Here is a 25,995-nt window from a genome sequence, read left to right as displayed (position 1 = left end):
GTGGGAGGATCACTTGAACCTGGGAGGTTGAGGCTGCAGTGAGCCAAGATCACGCCACAGCATTCCAGCCTGGGCAACAGAGTAAGACCCTGTCTCAATAAATAAATAATAAAATGATGGGGAAGTTGAGTGTTGAAGAGGTGAAAGACTTGGTAAGGCACGCTTATTGGAGTGGCTGGCCCAGGATTAAACAGACACAGGCCAGATACCCCTCTTAAAAGGCTGTGTGAGCCCAGAGGCTCCAGGGGAGGGGGCCAGGAAGGTTACAGGCTGGCTGGGCACTCGCAGATGGGAACCCTGGACACCACCCTTCTGAAGGCTGGGCATGGTCCAGTGTGCTGACCCGGCAGCCTCCAAGTCCAAATCCACAGGGGTGGGCACCTCATAGTCCCAGGGTGAGGCTGCCGTGGCCAGTGGGATCTAAGGCTGAGAGCTGGGAGGGGTCTGGAACAGGGCATCTCCTTGGGAGCAGTATCTCCCCAGGGACTTTCTGGAAATTCGTAGGGAGGAGGGTTTGCCTCAGTGACTGGAAGGGTGGTGCTTCTGACATGTGAGGGGCCCTGCCAGGGAAACAAGCCTCTGGGCAGATCCTGTACAACCAAGCATCACCCCAAACCCCACATGAGCTCCATGTGCCTGCTGGACACATTTGTGCTGCGCAAGCCTCACTTTCGCCATGATGATCTGAGGCTGGAGCCCACCTCTGTCTTATGTATAAACACAGGGTTTTCCACAAGGTTTTAATATACAAAGGGTTTTCCAGGAATCTGATGCTGTGTGAGTTGAGAGAAGGGTACACTTTGTTTTGTTTGGCATTTTCCAAGACTTGCTCATCATTTCAGAGGCACATCAAAGACAGTGACAACACTCATGGTGCTGAAGCTGCTGGCAGGGAATGCTTGGCCTGTAGTCCCAACTACTGGGGAGGCTCAGGCAGGAGAATCGCTTGAACCTGGGAGGCAGAGGTTGTGGTGAGCTGAGATCACGCCATTGCACTCCAGCCTGGGCAACAAGATCGAAACTCTGTCTCAAGAAACAAACAAACAAACAAAAAAAACCCAAAAAACAAAAAACACTGGCAGTCCTTACGCTTGTACTCCTGTGAGTCTGCGTAGGTGTCTGTCTATTTATCAATCCATCTATTAATCTGGATATTTTAAAATGCCAAATATAGGGAAAGATAATCAACAACATTCAGTTGAATGTTACCTTGCCCCTCTTAAATTTAAACGTATCCATCACAGGCAGGTTTAAGTATCTGAAAATTTCATTGTTTATGAGTATTTACATATCGAAATATATATCATAAAACTCCTTTCCTTTTCTTTCTCTTTTAAATTACCATTAGGGCATCACATTAATTTTCTTGAAGTACATCTGAAAATAGGGCATATTATGTATTCAGTTCATTTTGGGATAACACAGGGCCATTGTAGAAAGAGGGTGTCAGTATGTTAGGGTCGGGGTCCCCTGCTGTGAGGGGCAGAGGTGGCCGGGACAGGCACAGAGCTCTGCTCTCACAGCACCCAGAGCTCACCGTGTGCTGGTGTCTAAGCATTTGCCAAGCTTCAGATAGTCTAAGATCCATGTCATTTTTTTGTCATATCTATATAGTACCTGTATTATTTAATTAATATTTTTCCTTAAATTGACTCACTTGTTTACCTAGATAATTGTAAAAGGAAGTTATATCACTGTCATAAATGTAAAACTAAGATGGTTTGATGTGCTTATTAACTTTTCTAGTACACATTAAAATAAATGCTTAACTGTTTACAACAAGTGCACATACTCCTAGCCATTCATCTGAGTGCCACCTAAAATTATCTCAAATATTAGCAGGGCAGGAGCTCCACAAAGTTTAGAAGGACCATGTCATTTCATTTCATCCTCATAGGACCCCCCAGGCCCAGCTAGCACAGAGCCCCCAGCAGTGTTGACTGATTAATCAGGAAAATGAAATGGAGGTTCAGAGAGGGGGAGGGAGTTGTGCAGGTCACACAGCGAAGCCATAGTCCTGAGGGTGGAACCCAGGTTTGCAGCTCCTGAGATCCACCTCTTTGCATCACAGAACTGAAGGAGGGGTCTGTTGCATGAAGATCTGGAGCCAGGAGCCAGGAGTCGCCAGTGCAGTAGAAGGGAGGAAGAGCAACATCTGGCCCTTGTCAGATTGTGTAAGCCCCTGGGCTGGTGGCCAGATGTGACCATCGGCCTCCAGCAGGAGGAAGACATCAGAGGCTCACCCAGCCTCCGGGTGCTGTGCAGATGTGGCCAGCTGGAGGGAACACCCAACCGCACACAAGGACTCTGGGGTCTGCCAGGAAGTGAGGATGTGAAGGGAGAGTGGGTGGCTATCAGGGCCTGCCTTTCCCCAGAACTGGCTGGAGCCCTGACAGAGGTGCTTCAGTAATGCCCGTTGAGTGACAAGTGTCTCTGCAGCTCACAGAAGGCCCCCAGCCCATTTCCCCCATGGCTCCCGAAAGACAGTGGCCCAGAGGTGCGGCAGGCAGGAGTGAATGTGGGAGTCGCAGGCCAGAAAGCACAGGGCAGGGAGGTTGGGCCTTTGCTATGCTTTTCCAGCACCAGTTCCCAAGCTGTGGTTTGGAGCTGAGAAGTCTCTGACTTCTCCTGACAGTTGCTAGCCTCTCTTGAATGGACAGAGAGCAGCCTCGGGTTCAGAGGCAGACAGAAAACAAGACCTAGCTACAACTGACTAACTGTGTTTTATTGTTGCTTTATGTATTTGTAGGGTGTTAAAAGGAAAAACTTTGGACATATTAAATTTAACAGAGTTTACTTGAGTAAAGAACAAGTCATGAATTGGGCAGCTGTCAGGGCCAGCAGAGGTTTGGGGAGCTCAGCCTGCTATTTGTTACAAATATATGCTTCTAAATTGGGGTTTGATTTCTTCACATACTAAGTTCGGCTTCAGATCATCACTCAAAGTACAGAGACAGCCTCAGGCTAATGGCCTCTTGCTTCTTCTTTTTTTTTTTTTTTGAAATGGAGTCTTGCTCAGTCACCCAGTCTGGAGTGCAGTGGTGTGATCTCAGCTCACTACAAGCTCTGCCTCCCAGGTTCATGCCATTCTCCTGCTTCAGCCTCCCGAGTAACTGGGACTACAGGTACCCGCCACCCCGCCTGGCTAATATTTTTTGTATTTTTAGTAGAGATGGGGTTTCACCATGTTAGCCAGGATGGTCTCAATCTCCTGACCTCGTGATCCACTCACCTTGGCCTCCCAAAGTGCTGGGATTACAGGCGTGAGCCACCACGCCTGGCTGCCTCTTGCTTCTTAAATTTAACAATGGTTACTATTTATGGCAAGAGATGCTGGGTTTTCATTATTGGTTATAATATTTACTACAAAATAAGATATGTATTAGTAAAAAAAGGACAAATGACCAAAAATGTCTGCAGCTTAGGAATCTGCATTATCCTATCATGTAGGGTCCACCCCTCTCTGAGGTGCACAGAGGGCTTAGCCCCATTCCACAGGACAAAGCTGATAAGAACTGGGAATGGTGGGACTCAACCCATGTCTTGGGGCTCCAGATCTAGTGCTCTTCCTTCTCTGGCCTTTCTGGAACAATCCAAGAGCAGGTGAGTAGGTGATAGGAGGAAACTGGATGCTTACCCAGGCTCTGGTCTTGTCCCTGGCCTGGCCTTTCCTTGCTCTTCCTCCCCTAAATCTCATTCATCCATTTGACAAACCTTCATTGGGCCACTCTGTCCCTGTGCTAACTGTCCTCAAGGAAATCCCAGTCCGGTGAGAGAGAAACACCATAACACACCATATGAGGGCTCTGGGAGCCACACCTCTGAGAGGTGTCTTATTCATATTTATTTGTTCTGCTGTAACAAAATACCACAGACTGGGTAGTTTATAAAGAAAAGAAATTGGGCTGAGTCTGGTGGCTCACACCTGTAATCCCAGCACTTTGGAAAGCCGAGTCAGGCAGATCACTTGAGGACAGGAGTTCAAGACCCTCCTGGCCAACATGGTAAAACCCGTTTTCTACTAAAAATACAAAATTAGCCAGGCATGGTTGCACACACCTGTAGTCCCAGCTATTCGGGAGGCTGAGGCAGGAGAACCACTTGAACCTGAGAGGCAGAGGTTGTAGTGAGCCAAGATTGCACCACTGCACTCCAGCCTGGGTGACACAGCAAGACTCCATCACAAACAAACAAAAAACAGAAATTTAGCTAAGTGTTCTGGAAGCTGGGAAGTAAACGGCATGTCACATCTGGCCATAGGCTTCTTGCTGCATCATTCCAGGGAAGAAGGTGGAAGAGCAAAAGAGGGAGAGAGGGAGACAAATGCATTCCTGTATCTGGAGCCCACTCCTGCAGTAATGGTGTGGATCCACTCGTGAGGGCAGAGCTCTCATGGTCTGATCACCTCTTCAAGGCCCCACCTCTCTACACTGTTGCATTGGGGATTAAGTTTCCAACACGTGAACTTTGGGGGACACATTCAAACCATAACAGAAGGAGAGGTGAGTTCTGAGAAAGTGACATTTTTGTCGGGGTGGGAGAATGAAGAACTAGGAGGATTTTCTGGGCTCTACTTGCTGGAGCTGGGGTGTGCACCTTTCAGGCAGAGGAATCTGTGTGGGTTCAGAATGTGGTCGTTTGACAAGTTTGTTTGCATAAAAACACTTAAGACAGCACCTAGCACACTATAAGCTCCATAGAGGCATTGGCTATGGTTATTATCATGTGCAAAGACCTCAAGGGTAAGGCACAGGAAGTTCAATGGGTCTGGCTGTGCTGCTTATGGGTCATTGCCAGCAATGATACTGGAGGGCTGGGCTGGGTCAGATCTTGGAGGCCCCTTGTTGTTTGTTTGTTTGTTTGTTTTTGAGACAGGGTCTCACTCTGTCATATTGGAGTGCAATGGTGTGATCTTGGTTCGCTGCCACCTCTGCCTCCCAGGCTCAAGAGATCCTCCCACCTCAGCCTCTAGAGTAGCTGGAACCACAGGCATGTGGCCACCACACCTGGCTAATTTTTGTATTTTTGGTAGAGACAGGGTTTTGCAGTATTGCCCAGGCTGGTCTCGCACTGAGCTCAAGTGATTCACCTGACTCCCAAAATGCTGGGATTACAGGTATGAGCCACTGCACCCAGCCTGACACTCAAGTTACTTCTGTTGTCCATATGGAGCCACAGAAGCATTTTAAAAGCTGACCTTTGATCCCTTCAGCAGCCAGAGTGGAGTGGGGACTGGAGGGGTGGAACTGAGGTGGGAAGCGGGGCAAGGGGACATCTTTCCATCAGTAGGGCCCACCTGAACAAAATATGTTCTTCCAAACGAATTTTGCATTGTAACTTCAGAAACTCCTTGTGGTGGGCCGTGATATTAGGGATCTAGACCTCTCTGGGAAGCCACAGTAGCCTCCGGGGCTAGGTGTGTCAGAGATGTGTTCAAGGAAATGGCCATGACGACACATGGTAGCAGGCTGCTGCTGGATCCAGAGAGTAAAGACAGACAGCATGTTGCAGGGGCAGGGGGCAGCTTGGTGACCTTAGAGCTGGGGGTCAGGATGCTGGACCTGCAAGTCAGGAGCAGGAGCTCCTAGCCACTGAGTGTAACAGAGAGGATGGGGCCATAGCATTCGGCCCACCCAGCAAGGCCACCAGCAACTCTGTCCTCAGTCAGCTGAGCCAAGAAACACCAAAGGCAGTGCCACCGCCTCCCAGAGCCAACTCCGGGGAGCAGATTCTTTTAATTATTATTATTATTATTACTATTAGAATTTGTATAGCATTATTTTTGTTTTGATCTTTTTTTAACTTTTTAGAATTAGGGGTACATGTACAGGTTTTTTTTTTTTTTTTTTTTTGAGACGGAGTCTTGCTCTGTGGCCCAGGCTGGAGTGCAGTGGCACAATCTTGGCTCACTGCAAGCTCCGCCTCCCGGGTTCACACCATTCTCCTGCCTCAGCCTCCTGAGTAGCTGGGACTACAGGCGCCCGCCACTGCACCCGGCTAATTTTTTGTATTTTTAGTAGAGACGGGGTTTCACCATGGTCTCGATCTCCTGACCTTGTGATCCGCCCGCCTCAGCCTCCCAAAGTGCTGGGATTACAGGCGTGAGCCACCGTGCCCAGCCACAGGTTTGTTATACAGGTAAACTCATGTCACTAGGGGTTTGTTGTACAGATTATTTCATCACCCAGGTATTATGCCTCGTATCCAATGGTTATTTTTTTTTGCTCCTCTCCCTCCTCACACCCTCTACCCTCCAGCATGCCCCAGACACTGGGGTTCTCTTCTTTGTGTCCATGTGTTCTCTTCATTCAGCTCCCACTAATAAGGGAGAATATGTGGCATTTGGTTTTTGTTCCTGTGTTAGTTTAAGGATAATAGATTCCAGCTCCATTCATGTTCCCACAAAAGACATGATCTTGTTGTTTTTTATGGCTACATAGTATAGTGTATATACACTACATTTTCTTATCCAATCTGTCATTGATGGGCACTGGGTTGACTCCATGTCTTTGCTATTGTGGATAGTGCTGTAATGAACATTTGCATGCACGTGTCGTCATGGTAGAATGATTTGTATTCCTCTGGGAATATGCCCAGTAATGGGATTGCTATTGGCTCTTTGAGGAGTTGCCACACTGCTTCCCACAATGGTTGGACTAATTTACACTCCCGCCAATAGTGCATAAGCAGAGAGCACATCCTCACATGAAACCCATGCTAAACCCCTGGGTCCTGTGGTCCAGTCTCAGGGCCAAAGGCTGTCAGGTTTCTAGAACCAGAAAATTCTAACAAAACTTTTCACAAACCTGGACACCCACTAGTGAAGTGACAGATTTGAAGTCAGTCCACCAAGAAACATTTTGTGAACATGTTTTATCAGATTGCAGCATTTATTTATTTATTTATTTATTTATTTATTTGAGATGGAGTCTTGCTCTGTTGCCCAGGCTGGAGTACCATGGTGTCATCTTGGCTCACTGCAACCTCTGCCTCCCAGGCTCAAGCGATTCTCCTGTCTCAGCTTCCCAAGTAGCTGGATTACAGGCACGCGCCACCACACCTGGCTAATTTTGTATTTTTAGAAGAGATGGGGTTTTACCATGTTGGTCAGGCTGGTCTCGAACTCGTGACCTCAGGTGATCTACCCACCTTGGCCTCCCAAAGTGCTGGGATTACAGCGTGAGCCAAGATTGCCCCATTTTAAATCGCCCTTTTGTAGGTCAAAAGCAGTAAAAATCACTATTCCATATGGTTCAACCCCCACTGGCTTCCATCATCTATAAGATAAATAAAGATGTGACTTTTCAAGGTCTGTGTCTGGTGCCAGCGGGTAAAATGCAGCGTGGACAAGGGAATGAGGTCAAGGTCTCATTGAGGTGGCGGAGTCGGGTTCAAATCCCCACTCACCCCAGCCACCTGGTAACCTAACCACTTCCTCCTCTGAGAGATATCAACCAGGGGGTGAGCGTTACTCCAACAGCACACACAGCCCCAGCTAGAGGAGGGGTGCCTTGCCAGGCCACTCAGCCCTCTCTGCTTCCTTTCTCCGCCCATTCCTGTCTGCTCTGGGTCCTCTTCTCTAGCTGTGCTGTACTCTTTTCTGTCCCCAAACATACCTGCTGCCTGTCTTCCTCCACCTAGTACTAATTCTGCTCAACCCCAGGTCTTGCTTCCTGCAGGATACCTCCCCTGCTCTCTCCAGACTCCACGCCCCACTTGTCTGTGGAGGGAGTGGCCCGAGGCCAGTGGACACGCCCTGGAGGGAGGGCTGTGTCTGCATCCCCTGCCTGACCTCCTGGTGCTCCACCCAGAGGAGCAGCCCACAGAGGGCGGGGACTTGCAGCTCCTTCTCCCCTCCTACCCCTCTACCTCCCCTGCCAACCTGCACAGACCTGGACATAGGAGGTGCCACACAATACAACAGCCCTTTGCCAAGCACCCTCCCTGTGGCACCCTTGGGCTGGGCGCTGGGGTGGAACTGAGTGGTTGGCCAGATGCTCAGTAGCTGCGCATGACCTCCAGGTGGCCAAACCCAGCGGCCACTCTTTGGGCAGTCAAGTGGGTGATGGCACACTTCACCGAGGGAGGCAGGAGCAGATGGAGGAAGACCAGGACAAGTCCAGGTGGCATGAGAGGCTGTGAGAAGCATGTGGGACATCCAAATAGAGGTGCCACAGTTAAGTTGGGGCGCTTGTCAGGAACTGGATCTGAGCCCGAGGTTCAGGAGAGAGGCCAGAGCTGGAGATAAGAAATTGGAAGTCATGGGCACGCAAAGCCATGGCGCTGGCTGAGGCCCCTCCTAGAGTGAGTGCACGTTGAGGAGAGAAGAGGTCCTCAGAGGGCGTCCCAGGATTCACTGGCATTAGGGGTCGGGATGGAGAGGAGAAATTGGCAAAATGGCAAAGAGTGCCAGGGAGGCAGGAGGAATCCCAGAGGAGAGCAGTCTCCTGGAAGCCGTGGGAAGAGTGTGTAAGTGAGGAAGGAATCTGGTGTCCAGTCCTTTGTTCTTAGGCCAAATCAAATGGGTGCTGAGAACAGGCCATTGGGCTTGGCAGCCTAGTGCTGTGGGTGATGTGACGGGGACCAAGACATGACTGGGGCAGCGTGTGTAGTAGGCACAGTGCTTTCAAGTTTTCTGTCAAGTAGGGCAGAGTAAGGGTGGTAGCTGGGAAAGTCATATGGTCAGAGGGTGTTTTGTGTATTTGCTTGTTTGAAGGTGGAGCTATTATAGCATGTGACTGTGATGGGGATGGCTGATCCTGCTGAATAATCCAGCAGAGAGAGGGGCAATGGGAGAAGCAGTTGAATACCGTTCACTAGATAACAGTAGCACGCCCCAGGGCTCCCTGAGGAAGCACTTGTTCCATTTCTCTGCAGCCAGATTTTACTTCTTGGAAAATTCCAAAGAGTGTCCTCATCTGTCCTGCTCTCCAGATGGCTCTGTTCTCTTCCCAGCTTCACTGCCTGTGACCTGAAGTCACCCACTGACAACGGCAGCTGGGCCGGGTCATTCCAGAGTGTGCCTTCCAAGCTTCCCTTGTGCCTGGCATGCGGGCCTGCAGCCCTCTGGCTGAGTGCAGACCCCGCCTCTCCCACGGTGCGGCTTCCTCCACCTCTTCCTCCACAGCTTCCTCCAGCTCTTGGTGCTTTGGTTTCCTCCTCTGTAAATGGAGATGATGACCTTACCTATGTCGCAGGGCTTTTGTGAGGAAGATGTTTGAAGTATTGAGAGTGGCTTTCAGAACACTGAAGGGTTTTGTTGGTATTGTCGTTGCTGTCCATGCAGGAAGCTGTGCCTGGAGCAGGCTTTCTAAGACACATGCAAGTGCTAGGAGGTGGAGTGTGGGGATCCAGTCCACCCCAGGCAGCCTGTGTCAGGAAATGTTTAAACAGGCCCCTTGGTAAGAGCCGTCCCTGTATCTCATTTTGCTTGTTGAAACCCTTAAATGATTTAGGGAATAGAAGAAGCAGCAGCATCTCATAGTGGGATTTCGATATTAATGTCTAATTCAGCCTCCAACTGTATTCACAATTCCAGCCGCTGAAGTCCCTTACCTGCTGACATACCTCCTCTGCCAAGCTCACTGCCTTCCACAGCACATCATCATCATTCTTCATCAGCAGTTCCTGCGAGAAAGTTGTTCCTCCCAGTGAGCTAAAATCGCCTCCCTTTGATTCCCCAACTCCCATCTTTGCTGTCGCACCCCAGTTAAACACCTCCCTATGGGGCCATATAACCAGGTACTTGCCTCTATCCTTGAGTCTTGGAGACAGTGACCTTATTCCCTTGTGTCTTTTCTTCTCCAGGCTGTAGTCTGGAGCCCGTGGAGTAGGGAGATACTGGCACCTCCCCAGTGAGATCTCAGCTATTATGACCTAAGCTGTAGTCACGCGATCTTACATTGAAGCAAGAATCCCCACCGGGGGTTTTCACAATGGTTGCTGCTAAGCAACATGCCCGTTCTCGGCTTACACTGGGGGACGCTGAATGCAGGATTTTATGAATCAGAGTCATGGGCTCAAAAAACACGAAATTTCAGGGTTAGCCCTGGCTTTAGGCAAAGCCTGACCCAGCAGCTCAGCTGATGTTACTAAGGGCCCTGTTTCTTTTGCCTTAATCTTTGGGCTCTATCTGCAGCCCCCAGCATCTCTGGACAGTCCCCTCAGAATCACAACTTCCCGCCTCGTCGGTCATCATACTCCGAGCCCTCCTCAGGCAGGCAGAGAAGGGTGTCTGTAGGAGAGAACGCCGCTAAGGCCCGGAAACGCCTGCAGACGCTCCTTGTGTTTCATTGGCTCCCCGTGCAGCCCTGGGCCACTCACGGTGGTCAGGGTGGGGTTATGCTGATAAGCACGGGGAGGCCCCGCGGGCGGGGGCGGTGCTCGCCGCCGAGGTGCCGGCGGGGAGCTGGCCAACGGGAGGCGCTGCAGGGCTGCTCCGGCGCCCGTGGGCTAGCTGGCCCTCCAAGTGCCGAGTCCACCTGACTGAGCCCCGGCCAGGAGCCCGTGCCCCTCACCTGCCCGGACTCTCCGCGGGGCCTCACCCCGGTCACGCGGATCAGCCGCGGGAAGCTCCCTGCCTGCCCCTCCTGGGTGCTGCCGGGCTTCCACCTGCGCAGTGAGAGGCCCAGCAAGGGGCCATGGCTCCGAACAGCACCTTCCGAGCAGGGGTCTTTGTGTTCCAATAATATTTGGTCGTGGGAAGTCCACTCAGCGAGTCCATATAAAATAGGGACTCTTGGGTCGAGCGCAGTAGTCCACGCCTGTAATCCCAGCACTTTCTGAGGCCGAGGCGGACGGATCACTTGAGGTCAGGAGTTCCAACATGGAAACCTCGACTCTACTAAAAATACAAAAATTAGCCTGGCATGGTGGCGGGCGCCTGTAGTCCCAGCTACTTGGGAGGCTGAGACATGACAATCGCTTGAACCCAGGAGGTGCAAGTTGCCGTGAGCCGAGATCGCGCCACTGCACTCCAGCCTGAGTGACAGAGCAAGACTCAGTCTCAATAAATAAATAATACAAATAAAAATAAAATGGGGACTCTTTGGAGATTGAAAAATAAAGCTACAATGTATGCAAATGAGTTGTCATACTATTTAATAAAACCAGGTAATATTTTCAGCCATTTCATTCTTTTTTTTTTTTTTTTTTTTTTTTTGAGATGGAGCCTCATCCCGTCACCCACGCTGCAGTGCAGTGGTGCGATCTAGCTTACGGCAACCTCCGCCTCCCAGGTTCAAGCGATTCCCCTGCCACAGCCTCCTGAGTAGCTGGGATTACAGTCGCCCACCACCACACCCGGCTAATTTTTGTGTTTTTAGTAGAGATGTGGTTTCACCGTGTTGGCCAGGCTGGTCTCTAACTCCTGACCTCAAGTGATCCACCTGCCTCGGCCTCCCAAAGTGCTGGGATTACAGGTGTGAACCACCGTGCCTAGTCTAGTCATTTCATTCTTTAAAAATAATCTCTGTAATCCCAGCACTTTGGAAGGCCGAGGCGGGCGGATCACGAGGTCAGGAGATCGAGACCACGGTGAAACCCCATCTCTACTAAAAAAAATACAAAAAATTAGCCGGGCACGGTGGCGGGCGCCTGTAGTCCCAGCTACTCGGGAGGCTGAGGCAGGAGAATGGCGGGAACCCGGGAGGCGAAGCTTGCAGTGAGCCGAGATGGCACCACTGCACTCCAGCCTGGGCGACAGAGCGCGCCTCTGCCTCAAAAAAATAAAAAATAAAAAAAAAATAATCTCTATGACTGCAGTACAGTGCTCTCATTCTTAGACCAAACACAGAATGATTTAGGACTGATTATTCCTTTTGGAGTAATTTTTCCAACAACGCACTGTAAGAACACAATGGTGCACCCTTACCTTTATGGTTTTTGTGTTTTTTGTTTTTGGAGATTTTCTTTTTGCAGCTTTATCATGAGGAGGGTCACTTTTGCAAAAATATCTCAGGCCTTTCTTCACTTTTTTCTTTCTTTCTTTCTTTCTTTCTTTCTTTCTTTCTTTCTTTCTTTCTTTCTTTCTTTCTTTCTTTTTCTTTTTCTTTTCTTTTGAGACAGAGTCTTGCTCTGTTGCGAGGCTGGAGTATAATGGCATGATCTCAGCTCACTGCAACCTCCACCTCCTGGGTTCAAGTGATTCTCCTGCCTCGGCCTCCCGAGTAGCTGGGATTACAGGCACGTACCACCACGCCCAGCTAATTTTTGTATTGTTAGCAGAGACGGGGTTTCACTATGTTGGCCAGGCTGGTCTCGATCTCTTGACCTCATGATCCACCGCCTCGGCCTCCCAAAGTGCTAGGATTACAGGCGTGAGCCACTGTGCCCAGCCTTGTTGGCTTTTCTAAAGGTTTTCTTCGTGCAGCAGAGCACTCTCCTGATGCTCCTGGCTGATGCTCATCCTGCTGATTTTCTCTTGCTTGGTTGTAATCCAGTCCAGCCCTGCCACAGCCCCACATCAGTGGCTCTGCCTGCGATTCGAGTTCTCCCGTGTCCCCCTGACCAACACCACTCGGCCTCCCCTTTTCCAAGATGTGGTTTTGCTTCATATTGGGTTCTATGGGGTTGTTATGATGAGATGGGTGAGGGACAGATGCTAGTATAAAGTGGCCAGTTTAATAAGTGGCCCTTTTATTAGTGAATAATTTCATGTTATGACAGATTTTTCTTTCTTCTCCTATCTTGTAACTGCAGGGACATGGAAAATGAATATTCAAAAGATCAGGCCCTTAAAATATCAAGAAAAGTGATTGGTGGGGTGTAATGTAGGTTCCCCAAAGCCCAGAGAAGGGAGATGTTTCAATTAAAGGCTTTCGGGGACAAGGAATAGAAATGCAATTTAAACTAGTTGGGTGTGGTGACTCACATCCAAAATCCCAGTGCTTTTGGAGGCCAAGGCACTGGAGGATCTCTTAAGACCAGGAGTTTGAGAACAGCTTGGGCAACACAGTAAGATTCTGTGTCTTTTTTGTTTTTGTTTATTTTGTTTTTGTTTTCCAAGACGGAGTCTGACTCTGTTGCCCAGGCTGGAGTGCAGTGGTGGATCTCAGCTCACTGCAACCTCCGCCTCCTGGGCTCCCAGGTTCAAGTGTTTCTCCTGCCTCAGCCTCCCAAGTAGCTAGGATTACAGGCGTGTGCCACCACACCCGGCTAATTTTTATATTTTTAGTGGAGACAGGGTTTCACCATGTTGGCCAGGCTGGTCTAGAACTCCTGACCTCAGGTCATCCACCCACCTTGGCCTCCCAAAGTACTAGGATTACAGGATTCTGTCTCTATTTTAAAAATTAAAAAAAAAAAAAAATGTAGGCTAGGTGCAGTGGCTCATGGCTGTAATCCCAACACTTCAGGAGGCCAAGGCAGGCAGATTGCCTGAGCTGAGGAATTCGAGACCAGCATAAGCAACATGGCAAAACCCTATCTCCACAAAAAAATACAAAAATTAGCTGCGTGTGGTGGTGCATACCTGTAGTCCCAGCTAATTGTGGGGCTAAGGTGGGAGGATCGCTTGAGCCTGGGAGGTCTAGGCTGCAGTGAGCCAAGATCATGCCACAGCACTCCAGCCTGGGTGACAGAGAGACCCTATCTCTTAAAAAAAAAAAAAGAAAAGAAAAAAAGAAAAAAAAAAAGTAGCTGAAACAATGAAAAAATTTTTTTAAATTCCCCTATAACAAGAAGTCAAGAGATGGGTGGCTCTAGGGCTGGTGAAGTCAACAGCTAAAGGACATTAGGGCTTTTGTTCAACTACTCAGTAATTCTCTCAGACATTTTTTCATGTCACAAGACAGCTGCTGCAGCTCCAAACATCACATTCTCATATGACAATGTCTAAAGGCAGGCAGAAAGGGGCATTTCCTTTCCTAGAGTTTTTTTTTATAAGGATGAAAATCTGTTCCAGAAGATTTTGCCTTGAGTCTCATTGGCTAAAACTGGGTTCCATGCGTGTGCTGCAAGGGATGCTGGGAATCCCAGTATCTAGCACTTCCTCCTGGACTGTGGGAAGCTGACTCTGCCAGAGTGCTAATGGCTGTTCATAGACAGCTTGCCCATGTACAGTGGGAAATGGAAGAGTCCTGTACACTCCTCCTCAATGCCTGTGTCTCTCCCACCACTGCAGGTCAGAGGACTCCCAGCTCCCAACCCCACAGTTAGCCAGCCCAGAGCCAGGAGACAAGAGTAATGAACCTGAAGATGCTGGGACCAGAGACCCAGACCCCACTCCAGAGGGAGCCTGGCAGTCAGACAGCAGCTCCGGAAGCAGAGCCCTGGATGAAGGTTTGTCCCTGTGTGCCCAGTCTTCCTGCCAGGCTCACAGTCCCTCCGGCTATGCTCAGCCCTGTTCTCAGGGTCCTGTCTGCATCCATGCTACCCGTGCACCCAGTCTTCCTGCCAGGTTCATAGTCCCTCAGGCTGTGTCAGCCCTGCTCTCAGGGGTCTGTCTGCATCCATGCTACCACCAGCCTCAAAACAGAGCCCACTCCCACCAGCTGCTCAGGCTGGGCTGGGGCCCTTTTCCCCAGCCTCATCATCCTAAGAACCTAGGCCTGGAGAATCTGGGGGGTTTAGAGCCATCAGGAGGTCAGGATACCCTGAGATGTTCCCAAACTTGCCAGGTGGCCAGGGTCACCTTTAAAAGCATGGATGCAGGCTGGATGTGGTAGCTCACACCTGTGATCCCAGCACTTTGGGAGGCGAGGCGGGTAGATCGCTTGAGTTCAGGGGTTTGAGACCACCCTGGCAACATGGCAAAACCTGGTCTCTACCCAAAATACAAACAGATTAGCCCAGTGTGGTGGCACATGCCTATAGTCCCAGCTACTTGTGGGGGCTGAGGCAGGAGGATCACTTGAGTCTGGGAGGTCGAAGCTGCAGTGAGCCGAGATTGTGCCACTGCACTCCAGCCTAGGTGACAGAGTGGGGCCCTGCCCCACCCCCCAAAAAAAAGAAAAAGAAAAAAGAAAAACATGGATGCCCAGGCCCACCCTGGATCTCTGCATGTGATTCTCTGGGGCGGTGGGGGTGGGGTCATAAGCCTGGTTTTGTTTTTAAACAGCTGTATCAGTTAGGACATCGTTTGTCTCCCAGTGTCAGATCATTCAGCCCAAACCGGCTTAAGTTAAAAGACAATGTACTGGTTCACGTAGCTTCAAAGTCCACGCAAGCTTCAGGCACAGCTGAAATGTCAGCAGCACCGCTGTCTCCACGCCTGGCCCTGCGTTGCTCTGCAGTGATTCATTTCACAGGAGGCACTCCCCTCATAGTGGCAAGATGGTCACCAGCGGCTCCAGGCCCGGTCCTCTCAACTCCCAGGCCAGAAGCATGGAGGGCATTTCTCTTCCCTGCAAGTTTTGAGTCCAAGTCTTGGGCTAACTCCAGTGGCTCCCACAGGGTCCCTTGCCCTTCCTGAACTAGTCGCAGAGGAGGCTGCACTCAGCGTGGCTGGGCCTGACTCAAGTGCCCCTGGAGCTGAGTGGTGAGGAAGAGGAGGGAGTGGGACTCTCCTGGGGACAGGGATGGGGACTGAGGTTGGGCAGCAGAACACCAGGGGGCCACACAGACCCCCAGGCTTCCTGATGCTGACGCAGGCGGGAGCCCACTGTCAAGGCCAAGCAACAATGGGGACCACAGAGAGTCACATGTGTCACACCCCCTTCCTCCACATTACTCCAAACATTAGATGCCTGCAGTTCCCTGAGCATTGAAAATCTGTCCATCCTGGTGCCCATACCTTGAGGAACCCACCCCAGCTCCTAAGAGACTGGCTTGACCTTTCCTGACTGGGGTTGCCACGGCCTAAAATGGAAATAACACTTATCTCTGAGACCACAGACAGGGCCTGGCTTGTGTCATCTTAGAAAACAGGGAAGAAGTCAGGCACGGTGGTTCATGCCTGTAATCCCAACATTTTGGGAGACTGAGACAGGAGGATCACTTGAGCCCAGGAGTTTGAGGCTGCAGTGAGCTATCATCACACCACTGCACTCCAGCCTGGGTGACAGAGCAAGACTCTGTCTCTTTAAAAAAAAAAAAGAAAAAGAAAAGAAAAGAAAGAGAAGAAAAAGAGAGCATTTCTCCCGACGTCCCTATGTAAAGTCCCAGGAAGGAGCTCTGACTGGCCAGCTTCACTCTTGGGCTGGTCACATTACAGGGAGGCAGAACCAGCCTTGGTGGCCTTACCACACAGGAGCCTGGGGTGTAGGGGGTGGCTATCTCAAGAGAGAACATGGCACAAGAGCCCTCCCCTCGGGCTGCCACCTGGGGAGGGATGCCTGGTTTCCCACCCTTTGTCCTGCATCCCCACATCCTGTGCTTCCCCAGCAGTGGACGAGCAGCTGTTCCGATCCGTGGAGGGCCAGGCCGCCTCTGACGAGGAGGAGGAGGAGGAGGAGAAGTGGCGGGAGGAGCAGAAGACGCCGGCAGCCGAGGCCAAGACACTGCTGGCCCGGCTCTCCAGCTGCAGAGGCAGGTGTGTGGCCTGTCTAGGGTCAGCCACTGTGGGCCTCAGGCTCTCACACTCAGAGGTGTCCAGGGAAGCCAGGAGCACCCAGGAGGCTGGTTAGCCTCGCTCAGCCACCTCCCAGCCCCTCTGCGGCTCTGTCCCCTTGTCCCTCAGGGAGAGGTGGGAAGGCCCACCAGCATGTAGAGGATGAAGTGGGATGACCTTCCAGGGTACAGCTCATGGCTGGCTTGAATTCCCATTCGTGCCTTCTCACCAGCACCTGCACCGGAGCTCTTGTGGCACTCCCAGACACCAGTGTCCCTCTCAGAGCCCTTCCCAACCCATCACCCCTTGCCACACACCATTTTCACAGCTCTCCAGCCTGGCCCCAGGCCAGTGCTGGCTCCCTGTTTCATCTCACCTCCACCCTCATGGGGACCGAGGACAGGCCCAGGACACCTGGGACACCTCGGACAAATCACCTGGCTTCTCCGAACCCCAGTCTTCTCATCTCTAAGATGGGATGGTGACACTTGTGTGGCAGAGGCTGTGTGAGGATTTGAGGTCAAAGATATACAATGCCTAACAGGTGCCTGGTGCACAGTAGGTGGGAACGCTGGTGGGGGCAAGAGTTATTATTGTATGGTAAAATGCTGTTGATTTTCTGGAGTTGTTGTTACCACCAATTCTTCATGTCAACAGCAGGCATTTATGAAGCACCTACTACTTGCCAGGCAAAATCTGAGGGACAGGGAAAATTGCAGTAAACCAGACAGTGGCCTCCTCTTTTGGATCCTCTAGTGAGTGTGACAGGCGTGAGGAAGAGGGGTCACACAGGGGCAGGGACAGAGGCGGGGCAGGGAGATGCAGGGAATGCCTCTCTGAGCACAGCCCTGAAGGAAACGAGGGAATAAGCAATGCAGATGCTGGGGGAAGAGCATTCCAGGAAGAGGGAAGAGCAAGTACAGAGGCCCTGAGGCATGTTGGAGGGACCGCCAGGAGGCCACTGTGGCTGGAGCAGCATGAGTGTGGGGGGGTGGGTGGGAGGGAAGGTCAGAGAGCTCACGGGGCAGATCAGGTGAAGCCTTTGGCTTTTCCTCAGAGTGAGATGGGGGCTGTGGGAGGGTGCTGGGCAGGCAGGTGCCGTGGCCTGGCTTTGCTTTAGGAGGTCGACTCCGCACCACCACCACCTCTCCAAGGCTGGACAGAGTGGGCTCTGGGAAGCAGCCCCCTGCAATGCAGGCCCTCTCCTTTGCTGCAGGTGTGATGACCAGACGGCGGAGAAGCTCATGACTTACTTTGGTCACTTCGGCGGTGCCGACCATGCCTGCACCCTGGGGGAGTTGGAGGCCTGCATTGCCATGCTGGTGGAGCAGCTGAGGACTCAGGGCTGCGGTGCGAGGACCCTGGGGACCTCTGGGGAGGAGGTCAGCAGATCCCAGAGATCAAAGGCTGGAGCAATTCTAGAGGATCTCATAGCTGGAAGGGTCTGAGGGATTGCAGCCAAGTCTCGTGCCCCATTCCCAAATGAGTAAACCAAGGCCCATTTGGGTGATTTCCTCTGATTTAAATTTAATAAGAAATCTTTTGATTGCAAATTAAAGGATCCCACCTCAAATTAGCTTGATTGCAAAACAGGAATTTATTGGAACATGGAGCTGAGAAGATGATCTGGACTTCAGGCACAGCTGGGTCCAGGGACTCAGAACAGATTGTCTCCATCTGTCTCCTGTGTTTTTCTGTAGGAGGTGGTCTCACTTTCCCCTGCTTCAAAAGGGCTTGCTTCATATGATGGGGGAAGGGAAGGCAGGACCATTAACAGCCCTGGACTTCCATCAGCCCACCTGGGAAGCCCTCAGAGGAAAATGCGTCTCACCCCTAATACACGAAATCTCAGGGAGGAACTCCGATTGGCCACCTCACTCATGTGCCCGTCCCTGGGCCAATCCCTGTGGTGGTGGGGCGGGTTCAGTGATTGGCATTGCCACCAAAGTCAGATGAAGTGGAGGAGGGGCAGTTTCCCAAAAGAAAGGGAGTGTGGTAGCAAGAAGATGGGGAGAGAGGCCAGGCATCCAGCTGTCTCCATTTCAATAAAACCACTTCGCATTTCTCATTCTCTATAGGAACTTCTCTATTCTATAGGAACTTCTCTATTCCACAGTAGCCAAGCGTGCAATGCTGCTGAAAGCTGTCACTTCACTAAGCCGTTGCCCACTGTGCTTTTACATACTGCCTTTGACATAGTTTTATATTTATACATCTGAAATTCTAAGTCTGTACTGCTTTTTACTTATGTATGGCATGATGAAGTCCTAGTTCCTTAAATAACTTTTTAAAAATGATACCAGCTGACTTGTACGACCCATGAACCACACGCTCGGCACTGATGTGCTTTGTCTTACTTTATGTTCAAAGAGCCCAATGAGGTGGGAAATGGGTTGAGAGAGGTCAGATGGGCTGGGCTGGGAGCCCATGCCTCATCCACGCCAGTGTGCCCCCCTTGAACCAAGGCGGCCACACCGCTCCGCCCTGAGGCCAGGAGTTGAGTCACTGGGGGCAGGAGGGAGCAGAGGGGTCTGTTTGGGCTCCAGCCTCTTAGTGCGTGAAATCAGAGACCAAGACAGAAGGTAGCAGGCCCTGGAGCGCTGCAGTAGATTGGACAAAGACCAGGACTATGCAAACATTCTGCTGAAATGTGCAAAAGGAAACAAAGTTGAATGTCATTACAGGGCAAGCTGGTGTGGCTGCAGCTAAACTTTCCAGTGAGATCGGGTCTGCACCACCTCCAGCTTGTGGAATCCCTGCACCGGGATAGGGGCACCCCTCACTTACTCCCCAGAGAAGGCTGCTAGCACCAAGTAGCATGGCATGGCGGTTATGTCCTGGAGCCAGGCTGCCAGGATTCAAATCCTGACTCCATTTCCTATGTGACCTTGGAAAAGTTACTCAACTTTTCTGTGCCTCGGTTTCCTCACCTGTGAAATGGGCATAATAATGGTACTATACTGCATGTATCAAACAGGTGAACACTTGTGGTGAGTGCTCAGCAAACATGCGCCACGGCTGTCCCTGTTTCTAGCACTCTTTTGTGTTGTGCAGGTCTCCTAAGTTGAAAGTTGTTTCTACATTTTCTCCACCACCGCTCTGGTTTCCTGGAGGCCTTGATCTTGCCTGCCCAGGCACCCCTCAGGAAAGTCATAGCCCTTGTGGCTGGGGAGGGTGCAGTACTGTGGGCCATCAGGAAATAAACTGGCAGTCACAAAGTTCTGAAGGGCGTAGCCACCCTTCTAAGAACATTTCAAGGAAACAGGGCTTGAAGGATCCTAAAATTAGCCAGCCTTCCAGTCTCATCCCTAGAGAACAGAGGCACTGGACCTTCCCTCCTCCTGCCCAAGCCCAGAGTGGACCCTGAGCACCCTTGGGCACCACACTTTCCACTGCTTCTCTTTCCCTCCATTGGTGCCAGGGGAAGGGACTGCCTCGTGCCTGGCATGCCTGCTTTAGAAGGCAGGGGCCACAAAGCACTTTGTGACTGCCTGGCATCCTAGTGTTACTGGGTACGACTGACGGTTTCGGTGGCTCCCTGGCCAAGACTGGGCCCATAACTTAGACTGGGCCAACCAGGCCCCTCTCCTGGGACTCTCCATGCTGTGGGATGGGGATGGCTGGAGAGGGTCCTTCTCAGCTGTGGCTCTTGGATAAGAGGCTTGGGACATTCCCACTGTCTCAACCCTGTCCCATTCCTGAGGTTCTCCAGCTGCCAGTCCATTCTGGGATCTGCCCACTAGCCTGCTGTAAATTTCCTCTCTGTGTAAGCTAGCCAGATTGGTTTCTGCTGCTTCCCACCAAACTTAATTTGTTAAAAAAATAAAATAAAATACAACAAAACCAGAGAAGAGAAGGGAGAATGGAGTCCCTAGAGTAGGAAACAAAATACACAATTTTTACATCAGTCCAACTCGCTGTGTGGCTTTAGGCCATACACTCAGCTTCTCTGGGCCTCAGCACCCGCCTTGGGGAGATGGAGTAGTTGATCTGGTCACCTGGAAGGCCGGGGGAGGACAGCAAGGTAATCACTGAGCCCCCTTCTCTCCCCAGGCAGAGTTGCAGCAGAAGGTGGAAGAGAATGAGCACCTGAGGCTGGAGCTGCAGATGGTGGAGACTGAGAGGGTGCGGCTGTCCCTGCTGGAGGAGAAGCTGGTGGACGTGCTGCAGCTCCTGCAGAGGCTCCGGGACCTGGTAGGCTCACGGGAGCTGCCACACTCAGGGAAGGGAAAGGAGCTCTTGGAGGGAGCCCCACCTGTGTCAGGCACCAGGCTCTAGGCTCTCCTCACAGTAGGCAGCTGTTATCCCATTTTACAGATGCAGAAATGGAGGCTCAGAGGAACCAACCAAAAATAGGGTTGGGGGGGCTCCCCAGGTCATTTTAAGAAGCTAATAAAACTCTTGTATGTATCATTTTCTGGTTCTGTTCTCAAAACCAGAAGAGGATAAATAGAAGAAAGACAAGAAAGGAAAATTATAAACTAATGTGACATTTAAACATGGATGCAAAATTATTAAACACAATACTAGCAAACCAAATCTGGCAGTGTTTAAAGAAATGCAACATGACCAAGTTGGACTTATCCTAGAAATTCAAGGATGATCCCACATCAAAAAATCTATTACCAAAATACACCACATTGCAGATTAAAGGAGAAAGACCAGATGATCATCTCAATTGATGCAGAAAAGGAAGTCAATAAAATTCAATCTCCTTTGATTACAAAACTCCTCAGCAAATTAAGAATGGTAGAGTTCTTCTTTCACCAGATAAGGGCTCTCAACCAAATACTTCATGCAGATCTCACACTGACTGCTGACATGTTCAGAGGAATCCCCCTAAAATCAGATGTGGCTGGGCATGGTGGCGCATGCCTGTAATCCCAGCACTTTGGGAGGCCAAGGTGGGTGGATGGCTTGAGCTCAGGAGTTTGAGCCCAACCTGGCCAATATGGTGAAACCCCCATCTCCCATCTCTATAAAAAAAAAAAAAAAATTTGCTGGGCATGGTGGTGTGTGCCTGTGGTCCCAGCTACTTGGGAGGCTGAGGTGGGAGGATTGCAGAAGTCCAGGAGGCAAAAGTTGAAGTGAGCTAAGATTGTGCCGCTGCACTCCAGCTTGGGTGACAGAGTAAGACCTTACCTCAAAAAAATAATTAAATTAAATTAAAATTAAAATCAGACTCAAGACAAGAATGCTTGTCATCACTGTTTTTATGCGAAGCAGAGGTTCCATCCAATGCAGCAAAAGGAAAGGGAAAGGCTATAAGGATTAGAAAGAAAGGAAGACCCAGGTCTGTGGGGCTCTGAAGTGGGCTGTGCCCTGTGCGTCGGGCTGCCTGGGACCCGGAGCTGCCGAGGTCCAGCCCAGTGTTCACATCCTGGGCAAGCAGAGACCTGGGGATGGGCCCCGAGAGGCCAATCCTAGCCCAGGCAGGCAAGGGCAGTGGTTCCCAGCAGAGGCCATGGGCCATGCAGCCTCAGAGTAGATGATGTGGCCCCTCCACCTCCCAGCTGGGTGCCTTTGGCAAATTTCGCATTCTTTCCCAGCCTTGCTTTTTTCTGCTGGTTAAAACAGGCATAATAAAATATGTTGTTGCAAAGATCAAATGAGCAAATGCATAAAAATGCTCTTAGGGTTATTTCCCAGTGTCTACCTGGGCACAGATGGTAATCCTCAGGTACGTGATCTTTGATGGCATGGATCCTGCCCACTGCCCCACTCACCCTCCAAGAGTCTCTGGGAAGCACAGGGTGGGCAGCCTAGGGGTAGGGGGCCAGGAAGGGATGAGGGTTGGGGAGGGGGCTTGATCTGTCCCCAGGGAGCTGCCCAGAAGCCCCTAGGGGACACCAGTTCCCATCGGCTGAACAGGGACACAGCAACCAGTCTGATCCAGCCCTGTCTCCATTTCTTTTTAAGAACATATCGAAAAGAGCCCTGGGGAAGATTTTGCTGAGCACGCTGGACGCTTTCAGGGACCCCACCCACGGTAGGAGAGCACCCCAGTCTCTCAGAGCCCAGGCAGTGGCTGGAGGGTGTCCTGAGGAGGAGACTCCAGCGTGCTTCATCCTTAGCATCTTGTTTACAAAACAATCATGTTATTCCTGCACTGCATACTTTAGAAAGTTGAAGGGGCTTTTAGCAAGAGCAGAGGCACAGAAGCCTCAGGCAGAAATGCCAGACAGAAGCCCAGTGAGGGATGGGTGGGCGCCACCGGCAGCACTGCAGCCACATGTGGGGGAGGTACCCCAAGGGTTTTTAAACCCCTGAATCCTTATGAGGGACCTAGAAGGAATGAGTTGTTATCCCCTTCGTACAGAGGAAGAGACTGAGGCACAGGGGTCAAGTGCTGGCCACGCCCAAGGCTGGGACATCTCCCTCAAGCACTCAGTAACACGGACCCGCTGTTTACACGAAGCTCAGGGAGCAGAACGGCAGGAGTGCCGGCTTATGCCTGGTGCAGCCAGGCCGAGCTCCCGACTCACGGGGCTTCACAGGCTGACAGGGCAACCAAAAGCCCTTTGCTCGCTGACCTCCCCAGGCACCACTGGGCAGAGCTTAGGTGCACCCACTGCCCTGAGCAGTCCTTGCCCTCGTGGAGATCAGAAATTGTGTGCTCCAAGCCCCCTCTCCGGGGTCCTCAGGGGGAGGTGGTCCACAGAGCGAGGAAGCTGGGCAGGGCTGGGGAGGGGCACAGGGGATAAGGGTGGCTGGGTCTCAGGAAGGAGGGACAGTGGCTCTGTGGGTGAAGGCGAGCAGACTGATCCTGCCCTCCCTGCCTGCTGTTTCCCTCCAGTGGGGAGGCCCAGCCCCGCAGCCATCCTGGATGCCCTGCACCAAGCCTTGGCTGCCTGCCAGCTGTTGAGGAGACAGCCCTCAGCACCAGCCTCTGCAGCAGCTGCGCTCACCAACCCCCTCCTCGTCTCCTGCTGAGGTTACTGGCCCAGCCTGTGGGCACCCTGCTCAGCCTGACTGCCTTTGGACCAGCCTCCATGATCAGCCCAACCACTGACAGCTGGTCTGACCACCGTCACATCATCAGAACTTGAATCTCTGCTGGCTCCTTCCAAGGTTGAGCCCAAGCCCAGAGCCTCCCACTGCAGCACCTGGAAGCCACCCCTTCCTTGGGCTCCTCCACATTCCCTCGCAGCCCCTGCATTCCTGCCACCAGAGTCCACATTAAAGCCCTGCAGTTGCTGGATCAGCCTGCACCTGATGCTGTATCTTTCCCCTGCCCTCAGGGCAGAGGTGCCCACTTTCTAACTGAGTCTGACCCCGAATCTCTTCCCCAGGGTTTCAGGATCTCCTCCCCTCCCAGCACTGTCTCCTTCTTCCCACCAGCATGCCTGCTACAAGGGAGACTGGGCCCAACCTTTGGGATACCTGGTCTGTAGGAAAGCACTCCACATCCCAGGAAATGTTGATGACTAGGAAAGGCTGCGGGAATTCCAAGGAAGGAATAATCACTGTAGGCTCCCTGGTGGAAGCTGGCCTTGAACCAGCTCTCGAAGACAGGTAGGATTTAGGCAAGAGCAAAGTTGTGGAACCAGCAGGGGGCCCCAGGAATGCAGTGCTTGGAGCCCTTGCTCCTGAACACACACTAACTCCTGAACTGTAAGCCCCTCCTCCCGAACTGCGTCATGGGGTTGCAGGAAGGGGTGGCCCAGATGCCCGGTATCACCTAGCTTAAACTGTCATGAGAGAGAAAGATCCACTGCCAACAGTGCCATGGGGGTGAAACCAGTGCTAAATGGAGGTAAAATAAAGTGTTGTAAGAGCCCAACCAGTAGGGGTCTGTCCGAGCCTCGGGATGCCTGGGGAAACTGCAGGAGTCAGGGGAGCCCTGTCTGCTCTGAACCTTGGTGGGGAGGGGCAGGGGCAGAGGAGGAGGTGGAGGGAGGGTCGCAAAGATGATGAGTTTCACCCTGGCCTTTGTTCAGGTAACCACTGCAGACGCCTAAGCAGGGAAACACAGGCCCAGCAACTTTCAGATGGTTCCTCCGGAAATGGAATAAAAGAGACCAAGGCCAGTGGCCACCACAGAAGGGCCACCTCCACCCCTGGTCCAATTAGATGGGACAGGCCCCTGGATCCATGGGGCCATGTACAGAGCTGGCCCTGGGAAGGTGGTCTGAGCAGGCAGGGGTGCGCCCAGCTTGCTCCTCGCATCTCCATGGAGCCCACTGGCCCTGTACCTCAGGCTCTGCACTGCCTGCGGGACCCAGGCCAGGCAGGCTCCCATGTGTCCCAGCTCGGTCGCAGGGCCAGCTGCTGTGTGTCCTGATCATGGTGGTGGCTACATGAACCTACACACGGGTTAAAACTCACTGTGGACAGATATGAGAGTTCAAAGCTCCAGGGGGCCCTCGTTACAGGGAACCTCATCACAGGGGGACCCCCACACTTTTGCGAATTTTACCTCCAGGAGTTTTACTATGTTCGCACAGTGAAAACAGAAGAAAAAGTCCCCTCGTGCTTCCGGCAGGAACAGGAGAAAGTAACCATTTTAAAATATGCCAGGACATTCTGTGCTTTTTAACAAGGCCTTCCATCAAAAGAAACTATTTTACCAGGGCCTAGCCCACTAGCGTTTGATTAGAGCCTAATCAAACTGGGGGAAGAGAAATACCCACCTCCAGTCCCTTCAGCCATCCTGTCCCACCTAAGAGAAAGAAAACCTAAGACGTTCACAGCCCAGGGCCCAGGCTCCCTAAAAGACTGAGATCTAATCATAGGACTATAGAACACATGCCTTCCCAGCACATCACTAAAGGCCTCTTTACCTCTGGGTAAAAGGTAAAAGTTCCTTTTACCCAGTGCAGCATGCCTGCCTTTTAGCAAAAAATGCAAGGCAGATTAAAAGGCAAAAAGCACAGTTTGAAGAAACAGAGCAAGCATCAGAATCAGACCCACCTATATGGCAGGGATGTTGGAATCATCAGGCTATAAATTTACAACAACTGTGATTAATATGCAAGGGCTCTCTTGGAAAAAGTCGACAAATGTAAGAACAGATGGGTAATGTAATCAGAGAGGTGGAAATTCTAAGAGAATCAAAAAGAAATGCTAGAGATAAAAAACACCGTAACAGAAATGAAGAATGCCTCTGATGGGCTCATTAGCAAACAGGGCACAGCTGAGGAAGGAATCGCTGAGCTTAAGAATATGTCACTAGAAACTTCCAAAACTAAGAAGCAAAGAGGAAAAAGACCGAGGAGTGTGGGGGAAAGAGCAGAATATCCAAGAAATGTGGACATCTACAAAAGCTATAACATGCATAATGAGAGTACCAGAAAGGGAAGAAAAAGACAAAGGAACCACATTTAAAGTAATAATGACTTAGAATTTCCTCAAATTAATGTCAGACACAGATCCAGGAAGCTCATAGAACACAAGTAGGTTACATGCAAAAAAGAAAAGAAAAGAAGGCCGGGTGCGGTGGCTCAAGCCTGTAATCCCAGCACTTTGGGAGGCCGAGACGGGCGGATCACGAGGTCAGGAGATCG

General features: G+C 51.3%; 1 protein-coding gene across 1 annotated transcript in view; it reads left to right on the top strand.

Annotated features, from left to right (window-relative positions):
• EFCC1 (EF-hand and coiled-coil domain containing 1) overlaps positions 1-23,694 on the top strand; it is a 44,163-nt gene extending 20,469 nt beyond the window's left edge. The window contains exons 4-9 of the mRNA XM_011950849.1: positions 14,123-14,280; positions 16,327-16,471; positions 17,706-17,871; positions 20,543-20,683; positions 22,409-22,478; positions 23,286-23,694. Coding sequence (XP_011806239.1) covers positions 14,123-14,280; positions 16,327-16,471; positions 17,706-17,871; positions 20,543-20,683; positions 22,409-22,478; positions 23,286-23,422 — 817 coding nt within the window. The 3' untranslated portion in view covers positions 23,423-23,694. The remainder of the gene's footprint in view (positions 1-14,122; positions 14,281-16,326; positions 16,472-17,705; positions 17,872-20,542; positions 20,684-22,408; positions 22,479-23,285) is intronic.
• Positions 23,695-25,995: the final 2,301 nt, after the last annotated feature.

This window comes from Colobus angolensis, unplaced genomic scaffold (assembly GCF_000951035.1).
Source record: "Colobus angolensis palliatus isolate OR3802 unplaced genomic scaffold, Cang.pa_1.0 Scaffold31, whole genome shotgun sequence".
NCBI lineage: Eukaryota > Metazoa > Chordata > Mammalia > Primates > Cercopithecidae > Colobus > Colobus angolensis.
This window is presented reverse-complemented; position numbering and strand designations above follow the sequence as displayed.